Source organism: Colias croceus, chromosome 19 (assembly GCF_905220415.1).
Source record: "Colias croceus chromosome 19, ilColCroc2.1".
Taxonomy (NCBI): domain Eukaryota; kingdom Metazoa; phylum Arthropoda; class Insecta; order Lepidoptera; family Pieridae; genus Colias; species Colias croceus.
In genome coordinates this window covers 3,992,571-4,014,914 of record NC_059555.1, presented here as the reverse complement: position 1 = coordinate 4,014,914, position 22,344 = coordinate 3,992,571, and the positions used below count along the sequence as shown (strand labels likewise).

The window sequence follows — 22,344 nt, the reverse complement described above, 5'->3', positions numbered from 1 at the left end:
TCAACCAGTCCTTGCCAGAAAGGGGGTGAAAAATGTTCACTGCCGATCTGGTAATGACGATAAAGAAAATCTAACGCTCTGTCTCGGCGCGTCAGCTGACGGGAAACTAATGCCAGTATTAGCATTATTTCCATATAAAAGGATACCACAAAATATATTGATGAAATATCCTAAGGATTGGGCCATCGGACGTACTGACTCGGGATGGATGACATCAGAGGGATTTTATGAGTACGTGGCCAATCAATTTGAGCCATTTTTGACGAAAGAAAATATCACAAGACCTGTAGCTTTGTTCCTGGATGGACACGTCTCTCATCTGTCGCTCCCAGTATGCGAATTTTGTAAAGAAAAAAACATCATATTGATAGCTCTGTTGCCTAGCGCCACACATGCTTTACAACCTATGGACGTTGCAGTATTTCACAGCCTCAAAAACGCTTGGAGTAAAGCTGTACATACTTGGAGGATGGAGAACAATGGTACACGCTTGAAGCGAGAAGATTTTGGTCCCGTGCTTGAAAAAGCCATCAAAACGACTCTGCGAGCAGAAATTATTCAAAATGGCTTTCGAAAGGCCGGCCTGTATCCCTTCGATGAAAATGCAGTTAATTATGAAAAAATTCCTAAATCTTCTGCGGCAATTGCGTCAAGTTCTGGCACAAGTACACCTACAAGTTTGAGCTCTTTAGAAAGCAGCAAGCAGTTACAATCTAAAGATTTTATTAAGTGGTTCGAGATTAATTTAGATGCTCATAAATTAAATGAGTTCCGGCAATGTTCTGGAGAATGGACAGGCAATGTAAAGGACGACAGTCTGTACTATTTCTGGAAGCAGACCTGCACGAGTCATACACCAACACCAGATTCAATGACTCTAGGCAACACCACTCTTGAGGAAAATGACTGTACGTTAGCCGATCTTGACCTTAATTGGATCAATGATGACACGATAGTTGAATCGGCTCTTCTTAACGAGATAACTTTGATTAGTTCTTTGCCCTGTTCTACTCCTAAAAGTCCAAGTTGTATTGAGACCATTACTTTTCAAGAGACGCAACAAGAGTTAGTAACAAATTCTAAAGCGGCAGGTGATTTGCTAGATGGTTCCAGCAATATAATCGGTAATATATCGAAAATTTCCAGGCAGGACAACGTAAGTAATGTTCCCCTAATAATAGTACCGCCCCCCGAAACAATACATCTCACACAAGAAGCTATTCTGGAAGAATCGTCAGTTGTCATACAACAAAATGACCCTGGTGATGTTCCTACAATCATACCTCTCAAAGAAAAAGTCGCAAATAGAGACAACGATAAATTATTTAAGCCATCAGGATCATTACCAACCAACAATTCAACTTTTTCTGTGACCTCACCAGTTCCTCAAGAAAGATTCTCACCACCTAATGAAACGGATAGAAAAGTACAAAATATCAAACCTATCATTTCCAAAGAAGCACTAACTTCTCAAACAGCATCTGTGATACAAAATAATATAAATATAGCTGCTGATAAACACGAAAAATGCGTAACCCCAAACAATCAGACTAAAAAAAAGATACTTACTAGATCTGCTGAGGATACATTGGAGTCGTCTTCGATTTCGACGTCCCAGAATAATAAAAAATATGAAGATAGTTCAACCAATATTCAGAATTCTGTTACTGAACCAAATTCCCCTACTCAAGATCAAAGCGAAAATTCTCAAAATTGCAAGAAATCCGCATTTCCCACACCCTTCAAAAATGCTTTGTTGTGGCCAGAAACTCCGTCGAACAGTAAAGGTAAAAAACTTATTAAAAAAAAACTTGCTCCCATTATAGGAACTGCTGATGAATACATCGCATATGAAAGGAAGCTTAAAGAAGAAAAAGAAGACAAGCTAAAGCAAAAAGAAATAAGAAAACAAGACCGTGAAAATAAAGCCAAAGAAAAAATAAAGGCGACGAACATAGACAAAAGAAACAAAAAGAAGTCATCCAAAGTTCCAGATCAAATTAATGAACCTGGGCCTTCGAGAACAACAACAAAAAATAGAGAAAGTGAAACACTAGCCATAGTTTCAGATGAAAGGATTGATTGTAACTCGTCGAAAATAACTCCAGGAGATTATGTTGTAATTATTTATGAAGGAGAAAATTTTCCGGGTATAGTAATGGAAGTTATACATGAAGCATCTGAAATAAAATATAAAATAAAAACTATGACCATGAGCGGTTTTGAGCCAAGTGGGCGAGTGAACTGGCGCTGGCCTGAAAAAGATGACATTTTAATCTACGACGCTAAAGAAGTTCTTAAAAAAATTAAGGCTCCTATGGCGGTTAATAAAAGAGGCGTATTTTCTATTCAAAGTTTAGACTGTGATGATTAAATTATAGACTTTAACTTTATTTAATATATAAATAAATAAACGAATATAATAGTTCGCTAAACCCTTCTAATTTAAATCGATGTAAGTTCATTTTGATTTCATGAAAGTACAAAGTTACTATGAGTACCTACTTAAATATAAATATAGACTGATGATTAAATTTTAGACTTTAATACGAATTATTTCATATTTAAATAAATATAATATTGTTTACTAAACCGTGTTAGATGTAAGTTCAATTTGATCTCATGAAAGTTTAATGTTACTATATGTACCTAAAAATTTTAATAAACTGTTTTCCTACAATAAAAAAAGTTGTTTTATTTAGAACACGTCACATTAAATTTATGTTTAATATTTCATGTAATCCTGCAGATAAACGGCATTTTTCTGCCTATGCCGGAATTACAAGCACCCATTTACGGAATTACCTCGAGAGTCAAATTTTATACCGTAATAACGGACATTTACGAGGTCCAGAAAAACTACATTTACTATTATAAAATAGTTTAAATACAGTAGTGTTACATATAAATATCTTATCTGAAAACCTCTTTTTACGACTAAACGAACTTCAATTCGCAATTTTTTCCTGCTTTACTGGAAATTGCTAGGAAAGTTAAGAATGCCTTAGTACTCCGGAATTACGTACATTTACCTTATATGTAAATTTTATATGTAATTCGTTTTACCGTCATTGACTAGGTATTTTGAATTCAATGGTGTGGTTTAATGTGAAAGTGTACCAACCACACAGACAGACAGACATACTTTCGCATTTATAATATTAAGGTAGATTACTAAATTGCTACATTTCACCTAAATTAGTTACGCAGTTTTGCTCGGACGATTAGTAGACATCATCACGGCGATTTTATAGTTTTATTTCCCTGATATTTGTGTGACTGAAAGAATGGCTTAAAATCGAAGGTACAAATTATTAAACTTCATAAGAATCAGACCATTAGGCAATTATTTAGAATTTCCTGCTTGTCGATTTAAATCTAATTGAAAAGTTTAATTTACTCATAAGACACGAACGCAAGCTATTTTTGCTGCTGCGGAAGGTCTCTTCTCTTAAAGAGTTCTAATGAAAGTACCTATAAAGGAAACTATTATTCTGAAGTTTCAAAACATCTTGATTCAACTTGGAGAGACAATTAATTCTTCTTAGCTCTTAATATCCTATTTTATAAATAGCTATAAAAAGTCCACGAAGCACAAATAAGTAAGGATGACTGCTGTTACGCTTTTGCGGTCAAAATAATTGTTACCTACTTAAGATTATATAAGGTAATAAAAACTCATGAAAATAAAATGCTTGATTAAAAATATAAACATAGAAGTCACGGACAATATCTAGTGACACTAAAGTATGCCAGTCGGGTGTATGCCCGTATAATCGAGAGCCTATAATAGGCGTAGACAGGAAAGTTTGCATCGTTCAAATATTTGCTCTTAGCGTTATACTTATAATGTATGTAAAATGCATAGTTACCTGCATGTTACGTTACAAGTTACAAGATCGATTTGCATCGAGATTCAATTACGTATGACAATTGACATGGCAACGCGTTAAATGTTAATGGTGAATTATTTTTCTGTATTTTGACGATTCAAAAGCGCTTTTAAACGAAGTTGGATAAATAAATGTTTGAGTTTGAGTAAAATGTTCTGAAAAGTATCATTAAAATACGCAATACGATTATATTTTGATATCGTTTTGAATAAATTATCTATAGTTGATACGACAAGAAACCAAAATTGGTTCAATGAATTAACTTTTTTGTGTAGCTCAACTCAGTACCTATTTGGTTTAGAAAAAAAAAGAGAAATGTGTGTTAAAACTAATCAGAAAGTTTCTTAATGTTTGATAGTTATAACAGTAAACAATCAATTAGTTACAGTTAATAAATAATCAATCTCACGTATAACAGATGTAAATTCAAATGTAAATAACTCAATACTGATATAATTGCACACATACCAATAATAAAAAATTTATACCAAGTTATCAGTAAGTATATTAAAAAACAATATTTAGTTAAATAATGGAAAAATAACCAATAGCTATATCATACAAAATCTAAGTTTGTTTTCCTGTTGGATTGCTTGAAATGGCGACAGGAATAATAATTTTAATTCAATATGCAAGGTTCAATATGAGCAAAATATATTACAAAACCTGTACTGATAAAATATATATTGCAAAAACATAGACCTTGAAATGACCAGGCAATATCTGAAAATAGAATAATATATATAGTTTTTTTTTGTTAATTTTTGCTCTCTTTCTTTCTAAGAATCACTACATAGTATAAAACAAATTCGCTTTCTCTGTCCCTATGTCCCTTTGTATGCTTAAATCTTTAAAAGTACGTAACGGATTTTGATGCGGTTTTTTTAATAGATAGAGTGATTCAAGATGAAGGTTTTAGTATATAATTTATTAGGTTTTAGACAAAGCAGGCGAAGCTGCGGGCGGTAAGCTAGTTCTTAAATAAACTTCATATTTCCCATTGGTGGTTTAAATATTCCTTCTAGATTTGGCTCAGGTTCAGTTTATTCAATTAAAAAATATATTTTAATTATCCATTGTTAATACATATGTATTAATATGAAATATAATACATAGCCTACTTTACTTCATGCCTTCAAATAATCAAGCTTAATTTAACTCACACAAAAACGTTTTAACTGAAAATACTTTAATTCTAATATCTATGAACAATCAGCATAACCTAGCGGCAAATCATAGCAAACTCTGTATAGATAAGATAATGTTTTACTTCATAAAGTTGTTTTATCTTGAAATTATTGTGCAATATTTGTATAGATTTTAATAGTCTCTCTATGTACATGAATCATATTTAGAATACTGATTATCAGCTTATTTACTGAACTTTAATATTCACATAAAAATTAAAACGGGGGGGCAAGTATCTCAAAAATCATAAATCAAATTAAAATGGGGGGGCAAGTATCTCGCCTCGAGGCGGTGTTGAAATGAACTCCGGCTGAGTGTCCAGACGGCCGGAGTCTAGGCCGACTGAGTGAGGAACCTACGGACTATCCGAGCGTTAAAAATTAAAATGATTATCATGATATTATTATTGTGATTAACACACTAGAATTGGCTAACAACTAAGGACTATTTATTACTGTTTACATTTCATCTCTATTAACTCATTAGCAGTCACAAATGTAGACAAGCCTAAAACAAAATAACGACAATGATAAAATTAAAGAACACATGCATCATCAGGAAATTACCTATAACTACAACTATAGCGAAAACTCTGCAAAAACAAAAAAAAATACCAAAACTGAAACAAAAACAAGCGTGATGCAAAACTGACTGGCTTTGAAAAATCAAATCACACATCAACATACAACTAGCAATATACCAGCTCATTTTTGTTGCCCGACGTCCGCTGGCCTCTTTTCCTGCATTCCGCTCTTAGCTGTTCCTTATTCATTGACGCCAGAGCTTCTGGACTAAGGTTCTGGCGTACTTTGCCATTATCAGACACAGAGTTTTGGCGCGGTATAGCTAGTGATGCAGCTTGGTTACGAACACGACGATTGCTAGCTAGCTTTGTCATTATTCCTTTGACCGTTCTGCTAAGCTTAAGCTATTTATATATCTTCATTCTAACATCCCGGTAAGCTCTATCTCCCAGTCTTGGTTTGCACAAATATCACATAAGCAACAATTCAATTAATTTGTTAGTTTTTTTTTAAACATGTAAAAATTAAAGTATAAAAAATTATAATATAAACACATTGGAACGTAAACAAAAATAATAAATAGGGCTACAGGGAATACTCGTATATATTTTTAAACTGCTGTTATAAGTTTAACCTTTTAAACTTCGTCGGAATATCGATTTTAAACGATGTTCATTGAAGTGTATCTTCAATGTTGTTTGAACAGTAATATTGATTGCGTATACGAGTTCATCATTAATCAGCATTTACTATAAAAAGCCACTGTCAGCCCCTAATAAATTAAGCATAATAAATTAGTAATTTCATTCGGGACAGTCAGCAGAAATTTGATGCAATTTCTAACCTAACAAAAATAAAATTGAACAACAAAATATACTTACATTAACAAATTAACCCACGAATTAAATAATAATTTTTATTATTTAGTTTTTAAAATATTTTATGAATGAAAACGCACAATATTATACATAAATTACTTTTTTTGTAAAACACTGTCACTCCTCATCAATAACCACGGAAAACTAAACATAATGTTGCCACTAGCTAGTTACAAGTTACCTACCTCATTGAACCGGGCTAATCGTTTTTAATTTATAAAATGATAGGTATTTACGACATGAAATATACTCAACATAATATGTAAATATTGAAAATTAAGGATAATTTAAAAATAGAATGCAGCAGCTAATTTAACAATGCATTGCTAATAATTGACTCTTCCAATACCTAATGGCAATCTTTCTAAATATTTTAAGTAAAATATTTTAACTAATGGCAATCTTTCGGGGACACTGACGTGTTCAAAGATTATAGATTAATGAATTGAAAAAATTTAAATAGTGCGCACAGATGTAAACTTTTTTCTTACTAGAATTTGTAACGAATATGAGAAGGGATGTTAATAATTATTGTGATTAACTATTATCGTAAAATTCAATAATCAATTTAATATTGTTTTTATTCCGTTACGACTCTCACGGCCGAATACTGAAACGCCACTCAAATCTCAAACTCATCTAATTGCAACTTAAAGATAAGCATCCCGTAAATTTAACTGCTATACACAAACGCCACTCAAGCAATTTGAAACCGTGATTAGGCAAGCAGTCCTCAAATGTTTACATAATGGCAACATCCTGCTAGAAAAATTGTAATCAGCATGTTCTCTATTACAAAATAATTTAGGTCACGTCTTGTATTCGTTTTACGCAGTCTTGTTTGAATGAATATGAATATATCTATAAATTATTTGAAATGTATCAGCATAATGTAATTATGGTTTGAATTACTATTGAAATTATATGTCTTTTTACGTAAAAATAAGTTAAATATTTATTTAAGACGTCTTAAAAAAAGAAAATTTTCTGGATACGTTTGACGTAGATTGGAACGTCAAGTGTCATTTCATCGTCAAGTGAAATGACATTGTTACGCGCGATAATTTAAACATTTCATTAGTGGAGTGAATTTCAGTTGACCATTATTTTATTATTAAAATCCTAATAACTGATTCACGATGGAGGATAAGAAGAAACGTGGATCTAATTATACACCTGCTGAGAAAGATATGCTCTTGGAAGTGATAAAAAAGTAAGTACTTACCCACATGAACAATAAAATACTATATTATACTTTACGTAGCATGAAATACTTTGCTCATATGCACCCCTATAACATACAGAGCCAGGGCAACTGTTGTCTGTAACTAGTGATAATGAATGTGTAACCCTTGTGACCACTTATCATCTGAAAATCTCAACTTATAAATAGTTTATTACAAGTACTTTTTAGGGGACCTTGCCTAAAAGGTAAAACGGAACCCTATTCATGAGACTTCGCTGTCTGTCCGTCCGTTCGTTCGTCTGTCACCAGGCTGTATCTCATGAACCGTAATAGCTAGATAGTTGAAATTTTCAGAGATTATGTATTTCTGTTGCCGCTATAACAACAAATACTAAACACCAGAATAAAATAATTATTTAAGGGGGCTCCTATACAACAAACATGATATTTTGCTTGTTTTTGTAGATGCTAGAAAAAAACCGGGCAGTTTTTTTTTCTACAAGGACCAATACAATGAGCATTCACACATACTCAATAATTTACAATCAATCAATCAATCAATTCATTTATTTCAAACATAGTCCATAGGTACATTATAGCAGAATTAAAATTAAAATGAAATAAAACATAGAAATTAAACATTTAATTAAATACAAATTAATACACAAACAACATCAGACAAACACAATATATAAATAATGTCAAAAATACAAAAAAAAATAAATTACAGATACCAAGTTTAATTTTTCACTCTCCATGTAAATAATTATATCAATTTTCTTTCAGATATCAAAATATTATTGAGAACAAAGAGACCAACGCTCACATGATACTGAAGAAGCGAGAGGCTTGGGAAACAGTATGCCAGCAGTATAATACTGTTGCTGTGAGTGGCTCCAGAACCTGGCAACAGCTACGTCACCTCTATGAGAACCTCAAACAGAGGTCTAAAAAGAACATAGCTAAGGCAAATGTAGGCTTGATTTTATAAGGTATCTATTTTATCATATAACATACCTAAATATTAATTTATTTTTATTATATTTTTTAAGCGGCTTCAGTACTATGAGACCACTGACAGCATGAGAGATGTGAAAACAAAGGCATCATTAGATAAGGTTTGTTTAAATTAAATATTTGTAAAGAAGTAGGACCTTACTGAATATTTCCTCATAATATTTTCTTTATTTTTATAGAAAGAAATTAATCGTACTGGTGGTGGAGCATACAAAAGTGTATTGACAGAACAAGATGCACAAATTCTAGCCATGGTTGCTCCTCAAATTCAACCATTACCTAATCCCTATGATGATGCTGCAGCATATTTTGGTTTGTGTAATATATGCTTTAAAATCAAAGGAATTGGCATTATTGAAATAAATTTTGTTTATGCAAAATTATAATTATGTTCCTTTTTAATTTATAGGAGATACAGAACCAGAAGTAACAATAGACAGTTATACGAAAAAAACTGATAGCGGAATTAAATCCTCTTCTGAAGTAGAAATAATCCAAATCTTGGGTAAATGTAGTTTCTATTAATGTGGGTCCAAATATATATTTTTTCATTTTCATTAAATTTTTAATTCTTTTTTATGAATTGTATAAGTACTATAAGTAAATATTACTTTATTTTAGATGACCAATACATAGCCATGGCAAACAAGAATACAGCAGAAAATAACAAACCTTGTACAGTTACATCAATAAATACAGCTGGTAATATTATTTTTTTTGTTATTGTATAAGTTAAATGTTAAATTTGATGTAATATTGAAACTAAGTATAATTTTAGCTATGTGAACGCAGTTCATTAACTTGTAATTATTTTGATAGATGACCAACAAGCTGCAACAATCATCATACCCCAAGAAAAAAGCATGCATCCAACATCATCCTCAGCTGGTAATTATCTAATTAATTGTTCTTTGCTATTATTATAAGATTTTCAATAATTTTGCACTAATTACATTTTTCAGGACAATTGAAGACATTGAAACCTACACATACTACAGTGAAACAGCAATATTTTCGGACAAAACTTAGAAATGCCAAATTAGAAACCAAACACCTCATGAACAAGAGCAAAATGAAAATGAATCTGTACAAAATAAAAATGCAGTTTTGGAAATTGAGACTACAGAAACTAAAATCTAAATCTTAATAAACCTATATTTAAGTGGAAAAATGTGTATTTATTAAATTGGTCCTTACTATGAAGTTTTGATTGGTTTCAAGCCCTATAGGTTGTTGTACCATAAATTCCTCCTCAACATAGGGTAAGGAAATATCCTCGTCCCAAAGTTCATCCGATCGTGATAGGGCAATGTTATGAAGCACTGCACATGCTACAATGACCGGTGGGATATTTTTTATTTTTAGGCCCATGCCTTTTTGAAGGCAAGGAAATCTTCTTTTCAGAACACCGAAGAGCCTCTCCACAGGATTTCTGGTGCTTATTTGGGACCGATTGTAAGCTTCTTCAGCAGCTGTCCTTGTATTTATTAATGGGGTAAGTAAATAAGGACGACATGGATAACCACTGTCCCCAAGAATAATACCTGTCCCAAAGTCCCCACGCTCTAATTGGGCACACAGTGGTGAATCGTTAAATATGGTACTGTCATGCACAGAACCTGGCCATCTAGCAATAATATTCCTAATGCGCAGTCTTGCATCGCACACCATTTGCACATTTAAAGAAAAATAGCCTTTTCTGTTCCGATAAATTTCAGATTGGGCCCCTCCTGAAAATAAATTATAGTTGTATTATGTGACAATAAAGCTAATTTTTTCTATGTATAGTACTGTTAATGGTAATGTTACACAGACTTATCTGCTGTGTAATATTAGCATTATTAATCAAACATAAAATTTGGGGATATGATTAACAGTGAAGTTGGCAAGCACATACCTGGAGAATTAATTTTGATATGAGTGCAGTCAACAGTTCCCACAACTCGTGGAAATCCTGCTATTGCAAAGAACTCATTGGCCACTACTGGAAATTCTTCTTGTGTTGGCATATTTATAAATCTTGACTTCAAGCTGGCTATTTTGGCCGTCACTCTATGCACTATTCTATGCACGGTTGGTTGTTCAACCTCAAAAATATCGCCTATTACGCGTTGATAGCTACCTGTTGCATAATAACGGAGAGCTATGAGAATTTGGTCCACTGGCTGTATGGCTCGGTTTCTTTTCGTCAACGGCTTAATGCTACTACCGAAAACAGAGTCCAAATATAAAACTGTTTCTTTCGAGAGGCGAAACCGTGAAACAAACTCCATGTCGTGGTACTTTTCAAAAGCGTTTAACTTTTCTTCATTCCGACGGCTTGCGCTTGGTCTTTCGTGATCCGAAAGCGAAGATAATGACGATAAAGACATTTTATCACTTTTCTACACGAGGAATCCAAGTTTTAATAGATTTGTTTTGATTTGAGGGACCTTGCGACCGTTCTCAAATCTAAGGGCTGCTCAAATCAGTTTGACAGTTCATTTGACAGTTAAATAGTGTTGAGTAGCGTTTCTGTATACGACTTTTAAACTAAGTGGACTTTGAGCACAACTTAATTTAAGGTGCATTTAAATTTGAGAGATACTTAAAATTGACTTTTGAGAATACGAAAACGAAGTTCAAGAGCTGCTCAAACGTTTAAGCAGCCCTTAAATATTTGAGTGGCGTTTCAGTATTCGGCCGTCATACTTCTAAATAGGTATACTGTGATAGTTATAAGTTTATAACTAACTGCGCTCCGCCGCCTCCGCGGTTTCACCATCGTATAGAGTATAGACTCCGCTTCTGTTGGTCTTAGCGTGATGATATTAAAGTCTTCCTCGATAAATGGGCTATCCAACACCGAAAGAATTTTTCAAATCAGACTACCTAGTAGCGCGTTCAAAAAAAAATACTCTTCAGCAATTGAGTTAATAATTATGTACTAGGTAGGGGAAATACGTACAAAACGACATGTATGGACAAAATGACATAGTCCCCTTATTTCAAAATTGGCGGGTTTTAGCTACGTCTCCGTGACTGTATCACGTGACGGCAGCCATATTTACAATCCTGTCAGACGTTGAGCATCATTCTGACAGTTGCGCCGGAGTTACCAGTTCAAACTTGTATCTCGCCTTCAAAAGTTTATTTTACAGGTGTTTTTTTCCTATTTTCTGGTGAGTTATTTGTTGTTATTTGTAATTATTTGTATTTAAATCGATAAACTACGCTAGTATCCAGTGATTTCGATTAAGTTTATTGAAATCATTAGTTATTTTATGGAATTATGATTTTTATTTGTTTTTCGGTGAATTGGGACAAAATGACATACATGCAAATTGGACAAAACGACATAGTATGCCATTTTGTCCATAGTGTTTCTGTTAACATAATTTTGATGATTTATTTTTTGGGTGTACCTAGTATTGATTTATTTATAATTTTTTAGGTGATTATTGGTGGTAATTATTGCTAAAAATAGACCAAAGGATCCACTGGCAGAAAAAAGGAGACAGGTTAAAAGAAAAATGTGTAATGAGGATGAAATAAATATTTCTGCTTCTAAAAACGCTCAGAGAAAAGAATCAGGGAAGAAATTGAGAGCATCGAGGCAGCGTAGAACTGCTCCGAAATATGATGGCTCAGGAAGCGAAGATTTAATCTCATGCGAGGCCAATGACGACGATAGTGACTGCGCTTGTATTTATTGCAATGACCTCTTTTCCAATTCTAAGCCCGGCGAAGGTTGGTTACGATGTATAACTTGTTACCGTTGGGCTCATGCGTCATGTGCTGGTGTCCCAAAGAAGACCAAAGGATTTATTTGTGAACTTTGCTCTTAAAAATTTGTATGTCATTATGTCCTTATCTTATATGTCATTTTGTCCATACTATATGGACAAAATGGTTTTTGTTATTAGTTATAATTTTTATTATTATATATTTTATTATAGATCCTACTTAATTAATAGACTGTGTTACTGATAGTCAATGAACCTAAGATGAGTATAAACGATTGAGACTGATTATAATGCCATTAAATAAATAAATATGATTGGAAAACAAAACACCCTGTCATTTTGTCCGTACTTCCCCTACGTACGTAGTACATATTAACTCAATGTTTTCAGCTTAATAATTTTAGTATGTGTAGATAGGGTTACCTACGCTGATTTTGGATAAAAAAGCTGCGTAACTACTTGAAAAAAAAAAATAGGTACATAAGTAGGTACCTAATTTTTTTTACTACACATCAATCACAATGACTCTTCTTCGTCTTAATTCTATTTTTTATAATAGCTGCAATAATGCCATGAATCGATATCGATATACCTAGATAAAGTATTTCTATCAATTAAATCCTAGATATTCCATAACTTTAACTAATAACAAATTACCTACACATTCTTCACGGTGAATGGAATTGATTGGCACATATTTTTTTTATACCTAACTACTTCTTTCTAGTACATAGGTACTATGTACTATGTCTTGTATGTCTTGTACTATATTATGTACCGACCTATAAAATATTACCTATAGGTAAATCTACTTGAGTAGGTACCTGAGTGCACATCTAAATGTAGGTGTACCTTTCATATTGTAAATATATTTAAATATTATATACCTAACTGTAATGAAACCAATAAAAATTCAATTAATTGTTAATTAATTTAAATTCGTTTTAATGTAAATTAAGTAAGGTTGAGAACGTGTCGCGTATTTGAAATAGCTAAGACCCATTTATCTCAAAAACATTAAATGAAACAATCAAGTAGTAAATCATTTTAAATCCTACGTAGGTATATATAAACTAAACGACAGGAATAAGAATCGTTTCTTGAAGACCACGGATCGTTGTTACGCATGCGTGCTTTGTGTCATGGCAGGCCGAACCGCGCAGAGACGCAGCATCCACAATTCCACGACCAGGCCAGTAGTCCGCGACCAGCTCTGCTGCTTACAGCGTGTAGCTGGTGCAAGCGAATTGCAATATACCAACAGGTAATAAAAATAAAGAAAAACACGGGTTTAATAAATCTTTTTATTTTGGCAAACATATTGTAAGTCTATAGATTAATGTTACAGATAATTTATATTACCCAAAGTTATGTTTAATTGTAGTAATAAATTCAAAACGTATTTCCTTTGTAGTCCCGTATAGCGATGCGACTAGCTCATTACTTTAAAGCGTAATGACTTAATTTTAATTACTGTTGTATTGTCTTCTGGATCAATTATAAAGCTTTTAATGTAAAAGTTTATATCTATTGTTTGTATACTGGATGGAAATTAATGTAGGTCAAGAGTAATTTTACTACCTAACTAACTACTTCATTCTTTTTCGTTTGTAAATAATTGTTCTTGTTATTTCGTAAATCATGAATCGTAAAATAATGCAAGTAGATGCTTCGTACCAGATATTATAAGTTTCTCTCTCACCAGTCATAGGCAGGTAGGCAACAGCTGTCTACTACTTCTTAAACCTGCGATAGACGTACGAACTTTAAAGAGCATTATTGCTCTAAGGCCTACCTACCTACTTAGTAACTTTATAACTCATGTGCTTGCCGTTAAAACTTTTTTATTGTTCTTACTGAGAATGCACGCTAAAGTTTTAATAGGTAGATAGTCATCTAATAAAAATAAGAAACAGTTTTAATCGCATAAACTTCATAGGTCACGGTTTATTACTTAGTTTAACAACAAATAAAAATAAAATTTACTGGAAAAGTGAGAAAGTTCTTACTTCTTAGTTAGTTAAGTAGTTAGCTGTTTGTTTTTAATTATACAAAATTTATCGGCCTACTTTTTTCTGAATGATCTGCATTATATTTAATATCGTTTATAGCACCTCCTCCGTCAGACCTCTTTGGGCGGGCGGAACAGCCTGCCGTAACAAGACAAACAAACAAGCAAAAATATTCTCCGCGGTGAACAACTTTTTCGCTGATTCACCTCTGGTGAATCAGCTAAAAGGCATTATGGTAAGAAAAGTAAGATATATTTCATTTTAAATATTTTATTATACCTAATGCTTTGCTAACTGCAAAAAAACACATAAAAATAATATTAGTTATGTGTTTATTATATAATATAATGTGTTGTTATTGTACGTTTACATGTGAGAGATATACATTTAAGTAGGTAGCTATTAAAAATACATTTGAAATCGGCAGAATTTATTTTTTGTAAAAAAAATGAATTCCTGATAATAATTAATTCTAATATTAATATAGCTGCTTCACAATATATTTTATGTACATAGTAGCTTTGTAGTAGCATGGGTAGTAGGTAGGTAGTTGTTTCAAGTATTTTACGGCCACCCCTCGCAAGATGCATGTTTTCCAGTTATTCTTATATAAAATTTTCTATAAGTTCCTAATGCGTTTGTGTCAGCTTATAACGGCTGTGTGTCGCCGTAAGGGCATTAAAATATGCATATTGCATATCCTACTTTAGGTACCTACTATTATATCCTGTAAGTTTGTTCACACTCTGTGTTCACGAATCATCATGAGAAATTAACAAACTCTTTTATTCCAAGTACGTATACGAGTACCTAATCCTCGTATACCTACGTGCTTACTTGGAATGAGCAACTTAGGATACTTTTATGCTAGTCAGAAAATACATAAATACCTAACTTCGTTTTTTATTATTAGCAGTTATTGTTATAGGATGTTATTGTGTGCTTATGAATTATTACTCCTTTATTTTTATCATATTAGACTCGGCAAGCGAGCAACACCGAGCCGGGACCACCAGACGAAAACCAAGAAAATCGCGGACCTCCAACTGTGAATCTCGCAGTCAGTCCTTCAGAAAGGTAAAATATTGTTGGTATGAAAACATTACACTCATGACTCAATATACTTACAGTATGAGAATTAGAGCGGAAATACAACAACTTTCAAACAATTTCTGTTTGAAAAAAAATCATATTTTGCTATTTCAATTAGCGGGTTTGCGGCAGAGGAATAATAGTTCTATGAAAATATTATGTAGCCCAAAGTAAAAAAAAAAAATGTTGGACGTGAGTCGTGACTTGATATCGTATTGTACGAAATCGACAGTTCGTCATCAATTTTCTTACTTTTGTAAACCCAAGAATGAAATTTATGCCGAAAGGAAATTTCTGACAAGTGTGCGGTATGGTATCGGCGGAAATCAGAAATATTTTGACAGGAACATTCTGAGTTCTGACGATATGCAGTTGGGCCGGCCTAAGGACGAACTTTATGTGACACTGTTAGCGTTTACCTACTATTATGTATTCTGTGACACTGTGACAATGAAATGAAAACTACCAACTTTCTATTTATTGTTCTTGACAAGGTTCTTTCAGCGCCGCCCGTAGCTAACATTGAGGATAGAGCCGAAAGTTCAGGTTCGGCAGTACGAGGTTCTAATAGCACTTTTTGGTAGAGCACACATTAGTGATTTCAATTTCATATATTCTATTCTTTTATTTTGTGGTAAAGAAGCATCTTTCACTCAAACGGTTTTTGGCATCTGGACCAATCTCACCCTTCCACAAAGTCGGCACTGGGTACATTCTTACTAAACTGCCAAAAAATTATAGTTTTAATCGTCAAATTCATCCAGCAATTACGCATGATTTATAGCTTTATAATATATATTGATATTTCACCAGTCAATCATCAGTACGATCGCTGTCCCCGTCACGCCAGCGGCAAGTGAACTTCCTGAAGCCGGCAGCCAATACTACACTGGATAGAAAGGCATCTATTATTGATGAGACTACTGGCATTACTCGCACGCAAATGAAAGGTAGGTAGGCGGTAAAGCTATTGCTTCCTATGCCTTCAAGCCACACCTCCGCCCGTCGGAGTGGGGAGCGTGTGGTTTTTTCGTTACGGAATTCCTCGATTCGGTCCCCGCGCTCAAGGCCCGCGATAGAAGCTATGCAATAGCTTAATACATTTTCTTTACATAAATACTTTTCCAATCAGAATTCCGCGAAGCATTCCGCCTATTCGACAAGGACGGTGATGGGACGATAACTAAGGAAGAGCTGGGTCGTGTGATGAGAAGCTTGGGCCAGTTTGCCAGAGTTGAGGAATTGCAGGACATGTTGCAAGAAGTGGATAGTGATGGTAAGGGATTTTTTAAATGTCGATGAGATTGATTTAGTGAGAGATTGTTACTCTTATACAAAGAGTGCTGTGAACGCTACAAGGTAGCGTTTGAGAATTGAGCGTAGATATTATAGATAGGGAGGCGAAGAGGGGAATTTTCTGCAATACTCGAGCGTGGCAGTTTAAGATATGAGAGATACCTTAGACCTAATAGAACAACCTTGTTAACTATTTAGCTCTTTAAGTAGTGACGCGCGCCCAGGATAGACGATCAGATTAGTAAAAAAAAATCGATAGTCTGAAATACTCGAGCGCGTCAGATTAAGATATTGGGGGTTGATTTTAGTGTTTTAAGACTAAATTTAACTAATCTGACGATAAGTCCTTGACGCCGCCAAGTTATAGGGTCGCGAACTTGTAAAAAAAAAACGTTAATCCGGCATTCTCGAGCGCGATTGTTTTTATTTTTATTTTGAAGAATATAATCTAAAACTTACTAAAAATACAAAATCTGCCGGTTTCCGCGTGACCGGAAGTCTGGAGGAGCCATTTCGTCTTCCGAAAAACGCGTTGCAGTATATTAGTCGCGAACGATACATTTTACAAAAAAAAAAAAGTTTGAATAAACAAAAAAGGTAATTTTATTTTACACAAAAAAGGTCTCTTTACATTTTTGTCCAAAGTTAAAACTTTTTGACTTGAAGCATCATAAAAACTCAAACTCCCGGTTTTTTGAGTATATCTCGAAAACTGAGGGTGTTAAGAAAAATTGATATGAAATAACGATGATTAAAAAAAAGAAACTCTCAAACCTTTTTCGGTCAGATTAAGAGAACCCACCAACATTTTTGTCAGATTAAGAAAATATGCTTTCAGGAGACCGAGATAAACCTCCCCTATGAAAATCTGACGCGCTCGAGTATTTCAAAAGGACTTTTTTTTTCTGCATTTTCAAAAATTCATCGTAACTTATCGTCACGCCGAAATCGTCAGTTTTTTTAAGGGGAGCTTCCTTGGGGCCTACTTAACACCCCTTCCGAAAATCTGACGCGCTCGAGTAAATTTTTTTTTTGTGCATTTTTGACGAATTAATATGCCTAGCCCCACCACGCAAACCGGCAGATTAGTATACCGTTGTTATCAGAGGCACTTGGGGCATACGTAGTATGAATATCTGACGCGCTCGAGAATGCCCAAGTAAATATTTTTTTTTACATTTTTGAAAATCCGTACACGCCAAACCCACCGGTAAAATGGTTTTTACCATAGAAGCTTTTCTTTTCGAAATTATTTTATCTATCGATTTTGATAAGTCTCGACGGCGCCGTTTAATTACGCCATTTAGCTACCTCGCCTCCCTATCTATTATATTCCAAGTGAAATTAATATATTATACTAAAGTAAATAACCTCAAAAATGGAAGGAATGACGTAAATGGTACTAAGTACGTAGGTATGTTGCTGGCATACGGCGAGTTGTTGAAATGTTCTCGCCGAGGAACTTCAACATCAATACAAAGTTTCGAGATTATTTCAACCAAACTAATTCCAGGTGACGGCAACGTAAGTTTCGAAGAGTTCGTGAATATTCTGTCCAAATCAATGTCCGGTTCTGGAGGAAACACGAGTTCAGCGGAACAAGAGGAACGGGAACTGAGAGATGCTTTCAGAGTATTCGATAAGCACAACAGAGGCTACATTTGTGCGTCTGACTTGAGAGCTGTACTGCAGTGCTTGGGAGAGGATCTGTCGGAAGAAGAAAGTGAGTATATCTCATACAGTGGAACCACTTCTGGGTTGGGTCTGATTAGCTTAATATATGTAATCAATATATCTATACTAATATTATAAAGCTGAAGAGTTTGTTTGTTTGTTTGTTTGAACGCACTAATCTCGGGAACTACTGGTGCGATTTGAAAAATTCTTTCGTGTTCGATAGCCCATTTATCGAGGAAGGTTATAGGCTATATTTCATCACGCTACGGGCAGCAGGAGTGGAGCCACGGGGGTGAAACCGCGCGGAGCAGCTAGTTTAAAAATTAAAGTGTTAGGTTATCTGCGAATGGAAAACCAGGATTTATTTAATACCAAGAACATTAAAAATGACATGTTTAAAATTTTTCAAACTTGTTTCAGTCGAAGACATGATCAAGGAAGTTGATTCTGACGGAGACGGCCGTATTGACTTCTTGGGTGAGTATATCTTTGTCGATTTAATTATAACCTCAAAACTAAAAAAAAATAATTAAATATGATAACATTTGTAGAATTCGTCCGAGCACTTGGTGAACCAGAAGACGCGTGTGATGACGAGGAAGACGATGATCTCATCGACGCTGACATTTCCCAACAGAGATCTGTGTTGGCTCTGTAAATTTCTACTCTATGTCTATTTTACAGTGTGCCTAGTGCGAGTTTTCATCGAGTACGAAACGTTACTATCGCGTTTGCGTCACAGCCGAATTAGTATGGGAAATCGAACAGCGCCCCGCGCGGACGTATGGGGAAGCTTTGATTCCCCATACAAATTTCGCTGTGACGCAGACGCGATAGTAACGTTTCGTACTCGATGAAAACTCGCACTAGGCACACAGATGCTCAATATCGAATATTTGACCAATATTTCATAATCTTCACAGAATTACTATCAATGTATCTTCAATGTAAGTATACTAATGTCAAAATTTCTTCGATTCAAGTGCACATATTTTTCCAAATCAATTAAAACGTGTATTTTTATATACTCTTTCAAGATATTGGCCTATAATTACTTATGTAATTTAATATAATTGGAATATGTAGCTTTTTATTAAAAATAATAATGCTTACAAAAACGTAGTAATGTCGGATTTTTTCTCAAATTAAATATAACGAAATAGGACCTAACCTTCTTAAATCTATTACGGTTATCCTATTTCTCCTTATAAAAAGGTCCTTATTGTTAGCTAATCAAATATAAGTTTTTAAAATAATATCTATCACTGAAAAATTCTAAAATATATTTATTATCTGTATTTTTCTAGTCAATCGATATCTCTCTACATTTCTACACTTTAAAACTATACCTAGTTGTTGCTAAAAGTATAGTTGTGAAATGGTTGTGACCACAACCTATCTACAGAAATTTTATATACATAGAATATAATATAACGTACAATTAAATATCATATTATGTAATTTTAAATCTTCCTATGAACTTTATAGCTAACTACCGCACACTATGTCGAACACTAACATCTGGCAACACTTTAAAATTGTACTACCGCAAAATGACGTACTTTCATTGTGCTAACCATTATAAATTATCGAGTTACTATATCAAAAAAATAAAAACATACAGCTACATAATCAATTACCTCTAACCAATTACTTACTAAAAGTCGCATAAAACGACATAATATAAAAGGCATATAAAATCTTTATTAAATTACGATCTCGAATTTTGGAGTTGCTGTATAGTCCCATAACACATGTCGTTGCTCTTTACCTGTAGTAATTAAATTGTAAAACAACGAATTGTGTTAGAAATTAAGGTGGTTTTATTATAGCGTTAAACCCTCTCGCTTTAAAACTTATAAATAAATCGCGACCAAGACTACAACGTGTTTTATTTATTGATATACCCATGGACCTATAAAAAAAGACGGACGCCGTTTTACGAACAAAGTTAAGCCACCAAAGTAAGCTAGCCATCGTGTAAATACAATGAACACGCACACACTTTCACCATAGTAAGCTAGTCGGCCGCCATTATATTATCGTGAGCAACCGACTGTGGTGGAATTTTTCTGCATCTGGCAATCAATTTGGCACACACACATAGATGTGTCGCCGCCATTACTAGGCTTCTCTCAATGTTTAGGCGATATTCCGTCCGTCTTTTTTTATAGGTCCATGGATATACCCTAGAACATAATATTGAACCAAATTAATTAGTTATTGGTAAATTAATTGCAGCTTGGTGTTTGGTATAATTTCCTTTATCCTTTCTTTCATGAAACATATTGATCTGATTTGAAAGTCGGTTCATGTCATAGTTATCATTGAAACATTTTTTTTACTGTACAATACTGTGTAATCCTGTTATATTACTAGGATATTATATTATTTACCTACCTACTTAAAATAATACAGAAAAAAAAACTAGTAGGTACTAAATACTCATGACTTATATTTATTCATATAATGACGGTTATAAATAACACAACAGAGAATCTTTTACAATTTTAATACATTATCAAAAATTGTATTTACACTTATATACAAACATGAAATACAGATTCGTGTCACTACTTAACAGTAAGGATATAGTTTGAGGTATTCTGGTAAACGATTACGTGACTTTTTCAGTATATTTCGTAAACGATAATTGAACACTAGAAAAAACACTGTCTGTGAATAAAACTACATATATGCGTTGGTAATAGACAATACTGGCCAGGATCAGGTGTCAACGATAAGAACATAATCATTCAAGGTAAAAAAAAAAAACATTCTAGGTTCTACTTAATTTCCTTATTCCTCAAGTAAAGGTTAATTTTAAACATTTTTAGTATGTACAACGATTCCGTGAAGGTAAATTATTATTTCGACTCGATATTTAGAATTAAGATACGAGTTTACAAATATAAACATCAAATAATAATTATAGCTGCCTAAGAATAAATGCAGTGAAACAGATGTATAGATAATGCATCTACCCCTTAATACCCCACTTGGAAACACGGGACTTCACTTTTAAGAATAAATGCAAGTATCATAAAATACAAATGCATTAAAACTATAATTTTCCACAATGTTATTCATGCCTAGTACTGTATATGAAGTAACTGAATTACTATAGAAAATCCAATCCTGGTGAGCCAGTCCTAAAGCTTTATTTTTTTACATATAAGTAGTATAAAGTCTCAGTTATTATTTTTTATCTAATAAAATATGACACAATCATAATATTAAAACTACAGTTGGCAGTGATAGTCAATCAATATTAACATAATATGATCATTTTATATTAAGTTCTATTGAATATGAATTCAATTTGTGATATTATAATTTATACATAAATCAATATTTTATGCATAAATGGTTTTTAATAAAAATTCCATTAATTTTTCGAATAAGCGCCATTTTGGCCGTATAAAGTATGTATACTATAGGTACCTACTTTCAGAAACAAATATACCTACGTATGTATGTTGTTCTTTGCTACGTTATCTAAAATATTAAGTAAACATCATTGAGATAGACATATGGAGACGACACCGCCTACATCACTTATGTTCCGCTCAACATACGCCATATGGCGCAACTGCACGCTCATTTTTTATTTGTTTTAAAGTGAAACGCATCAAATATGCCTTCGTGTGTGTTACGATATTGCACAAATAATACAAATAATACGGAAAAGTGCAAAGGAATTACTTTCATTGGTAAGTACCTAACTAGATAATAATTTTTAAAACTTAGTTAGAGCAAAAAAATGGCGCACAGAATTTGTTCGTGGTGTCTCCTCCACACGAAGTAATATTATCTCAATGGTAAACATATATAATTTAAATAAAAAAGATACAAA

At 33.4% G+C, this 22,344-nt stretch overlaps 3 protein-coding genes across 5 annotated transcripts in view; 2 read left to right on the top strand and 1 right to left on the bottom strand.

Moving 5' to 3' along the window:
* The window catches only part of LOC123700038 (vacuole membrane protein 1), a 28,509-nt gene extending 22,130 nt beyond the window's left edge, over nucleotides 1–6,379 (bottom strand). Inside the window, exon 1 of the mRNA XM_045647143.1 lies at nucleotides 5,782–6,379. Within this exon, the coding sequence (XP_045503099.1) occupies nucleotides 5,782–5,979 (198 nt within the window). The 5' untranslated portion in view covers nucleotides 5,980–6,379. The remainder of the gene's footprint in view (nucleotides 1–5,781) is intronic.
* A 1,151-nt stretch (nucleotides 6,380–7,530) lies between these two features.
* LOC123700358 (myb/SANT-like DNA-binding domain-containing protein 3) lies at nucleotides 7,531–9,889 on the top strand. The gene is made up of 8 exons (XM_045647552.1): nucleotides 7,531–7,696; nucleotides 8,456–8,642; nucleotides 8,722–8,787; nucleotides 8,866–8,998; nucleotides 9,096–9,191; nucleotides 9,308–9,388; nucleotides 9,506–9,574; nucleotides 9,649–9,889. The coding sequence occupies exons 1-8, from the start codon at nucleotides 7,623–7,625 to the stop codon at nucleotides 9,831–9,833; spliced, it is 891 nt and encodes a 296-aa protein (XP_045503508.1). The 5' UTR covers nucleotides 7,531–7,622; the 3' UTR covers nucleotides 9,834–9,889.
* A 3,597-nt stretch (nucleotides 9,890–13,486) lies between these two features.
* LOC123700029 (calcium-binding protein 2-like) lies at nucleotides 13,487–19,404 on the top strand. 3 transcript variants are annotated; one of them, XM_045647131.1, is made up of 9 exons: nucleotides 13,487–13,675; nucleotides 14,523–14,667; nucleotides 15,403–15,500; nucleotides 16,329–16,465; nucleotides 16,648–16,791; nucleotides 18,325–18,534; nucleotides 18,909–18,965; nucleotides 19,040–19,173; nucleotides 19,368–19,404. In XM_045647131.1, the coding sequence occupies exons 1-8, from the start codon at nucleotides 13,554–13,556 to the stop codon at nucleotides 19,144–19,146; spliced, it is 1,020 nt and encodes a 339-aa protein (XP_045503087.1). In that variant the 5' UTR covers nucleotides 13,487–13,553; the 3' UTR covers nucleotides 19,147–19,173; nucleotides 19,368–19,404. The 3 variants fall into 3 exon arrangements, with proteins under 3 accessions (XP_045503087.1, XP_045503086.1, XP_045503089.1); XM_045647130.1 differs by having other exon boundaries at nucleotides 13,488–13,675; nucleotides 19,040–19,168; nucleotides 19,363–19,404; XM_045647133.1 differs by having other exon boundaries at nucleotides 13,490–13,675; nucleotides 14,523–14,658; nucleotides 19,040–19,168; nucleotides 19,363–19,404.
* The last annotated feature ends 2,940 nt before the right edge of the window (nucleotides 19,405–22,344 follow it).

Excerpts from the sequence above, each read along its gene's own strand:
- LOC123700029 (XM_045647131.1), top strand. The coding sequence starts at position 13,554 with ATGGCAGGCCGAACCGCGCAGAGACGCAGCATCCACAATTCCACGACC. Across the intron at positions 14,668-15,402 it reads AAGGCATTATGGTAAGAAAA|ACTCGGCAAGCGAGCAACAC; the intron begins GTAAGATATATT and ends TTATCATATTAG. Across the intron at positions 18,966-19,039 it reads CGGCCGTATTGACTTCTTGG|AATTCGTCCGAGCACTTGGT; the intron begins GTGAGTATATCT and ends TAACATTTGTAG.
- LOC123700358 (XM_045647552.1), top strand. The coding sequence starts at position 7,623 with ATGGAGGATAAGAAGAAACGTGGATCTAATTATACACCTGCTGAGAAA. Across the intron at positions 7,697-8,455 it reads CTCTTGGAAGTGATAAAAAA|ATATCAAAATATTATTGAGA; the intron begins GTAAGTACTTAC and ends ATTTTCTTTCAG. Across the intron at positions 8,643-8,721 it reads AGAACATAGCTAAGGCAAAT|CGGCTTCAGTACTATGAGAC; the intron begins GTAGGCTTGATT and ends ATATTTTTTAAG.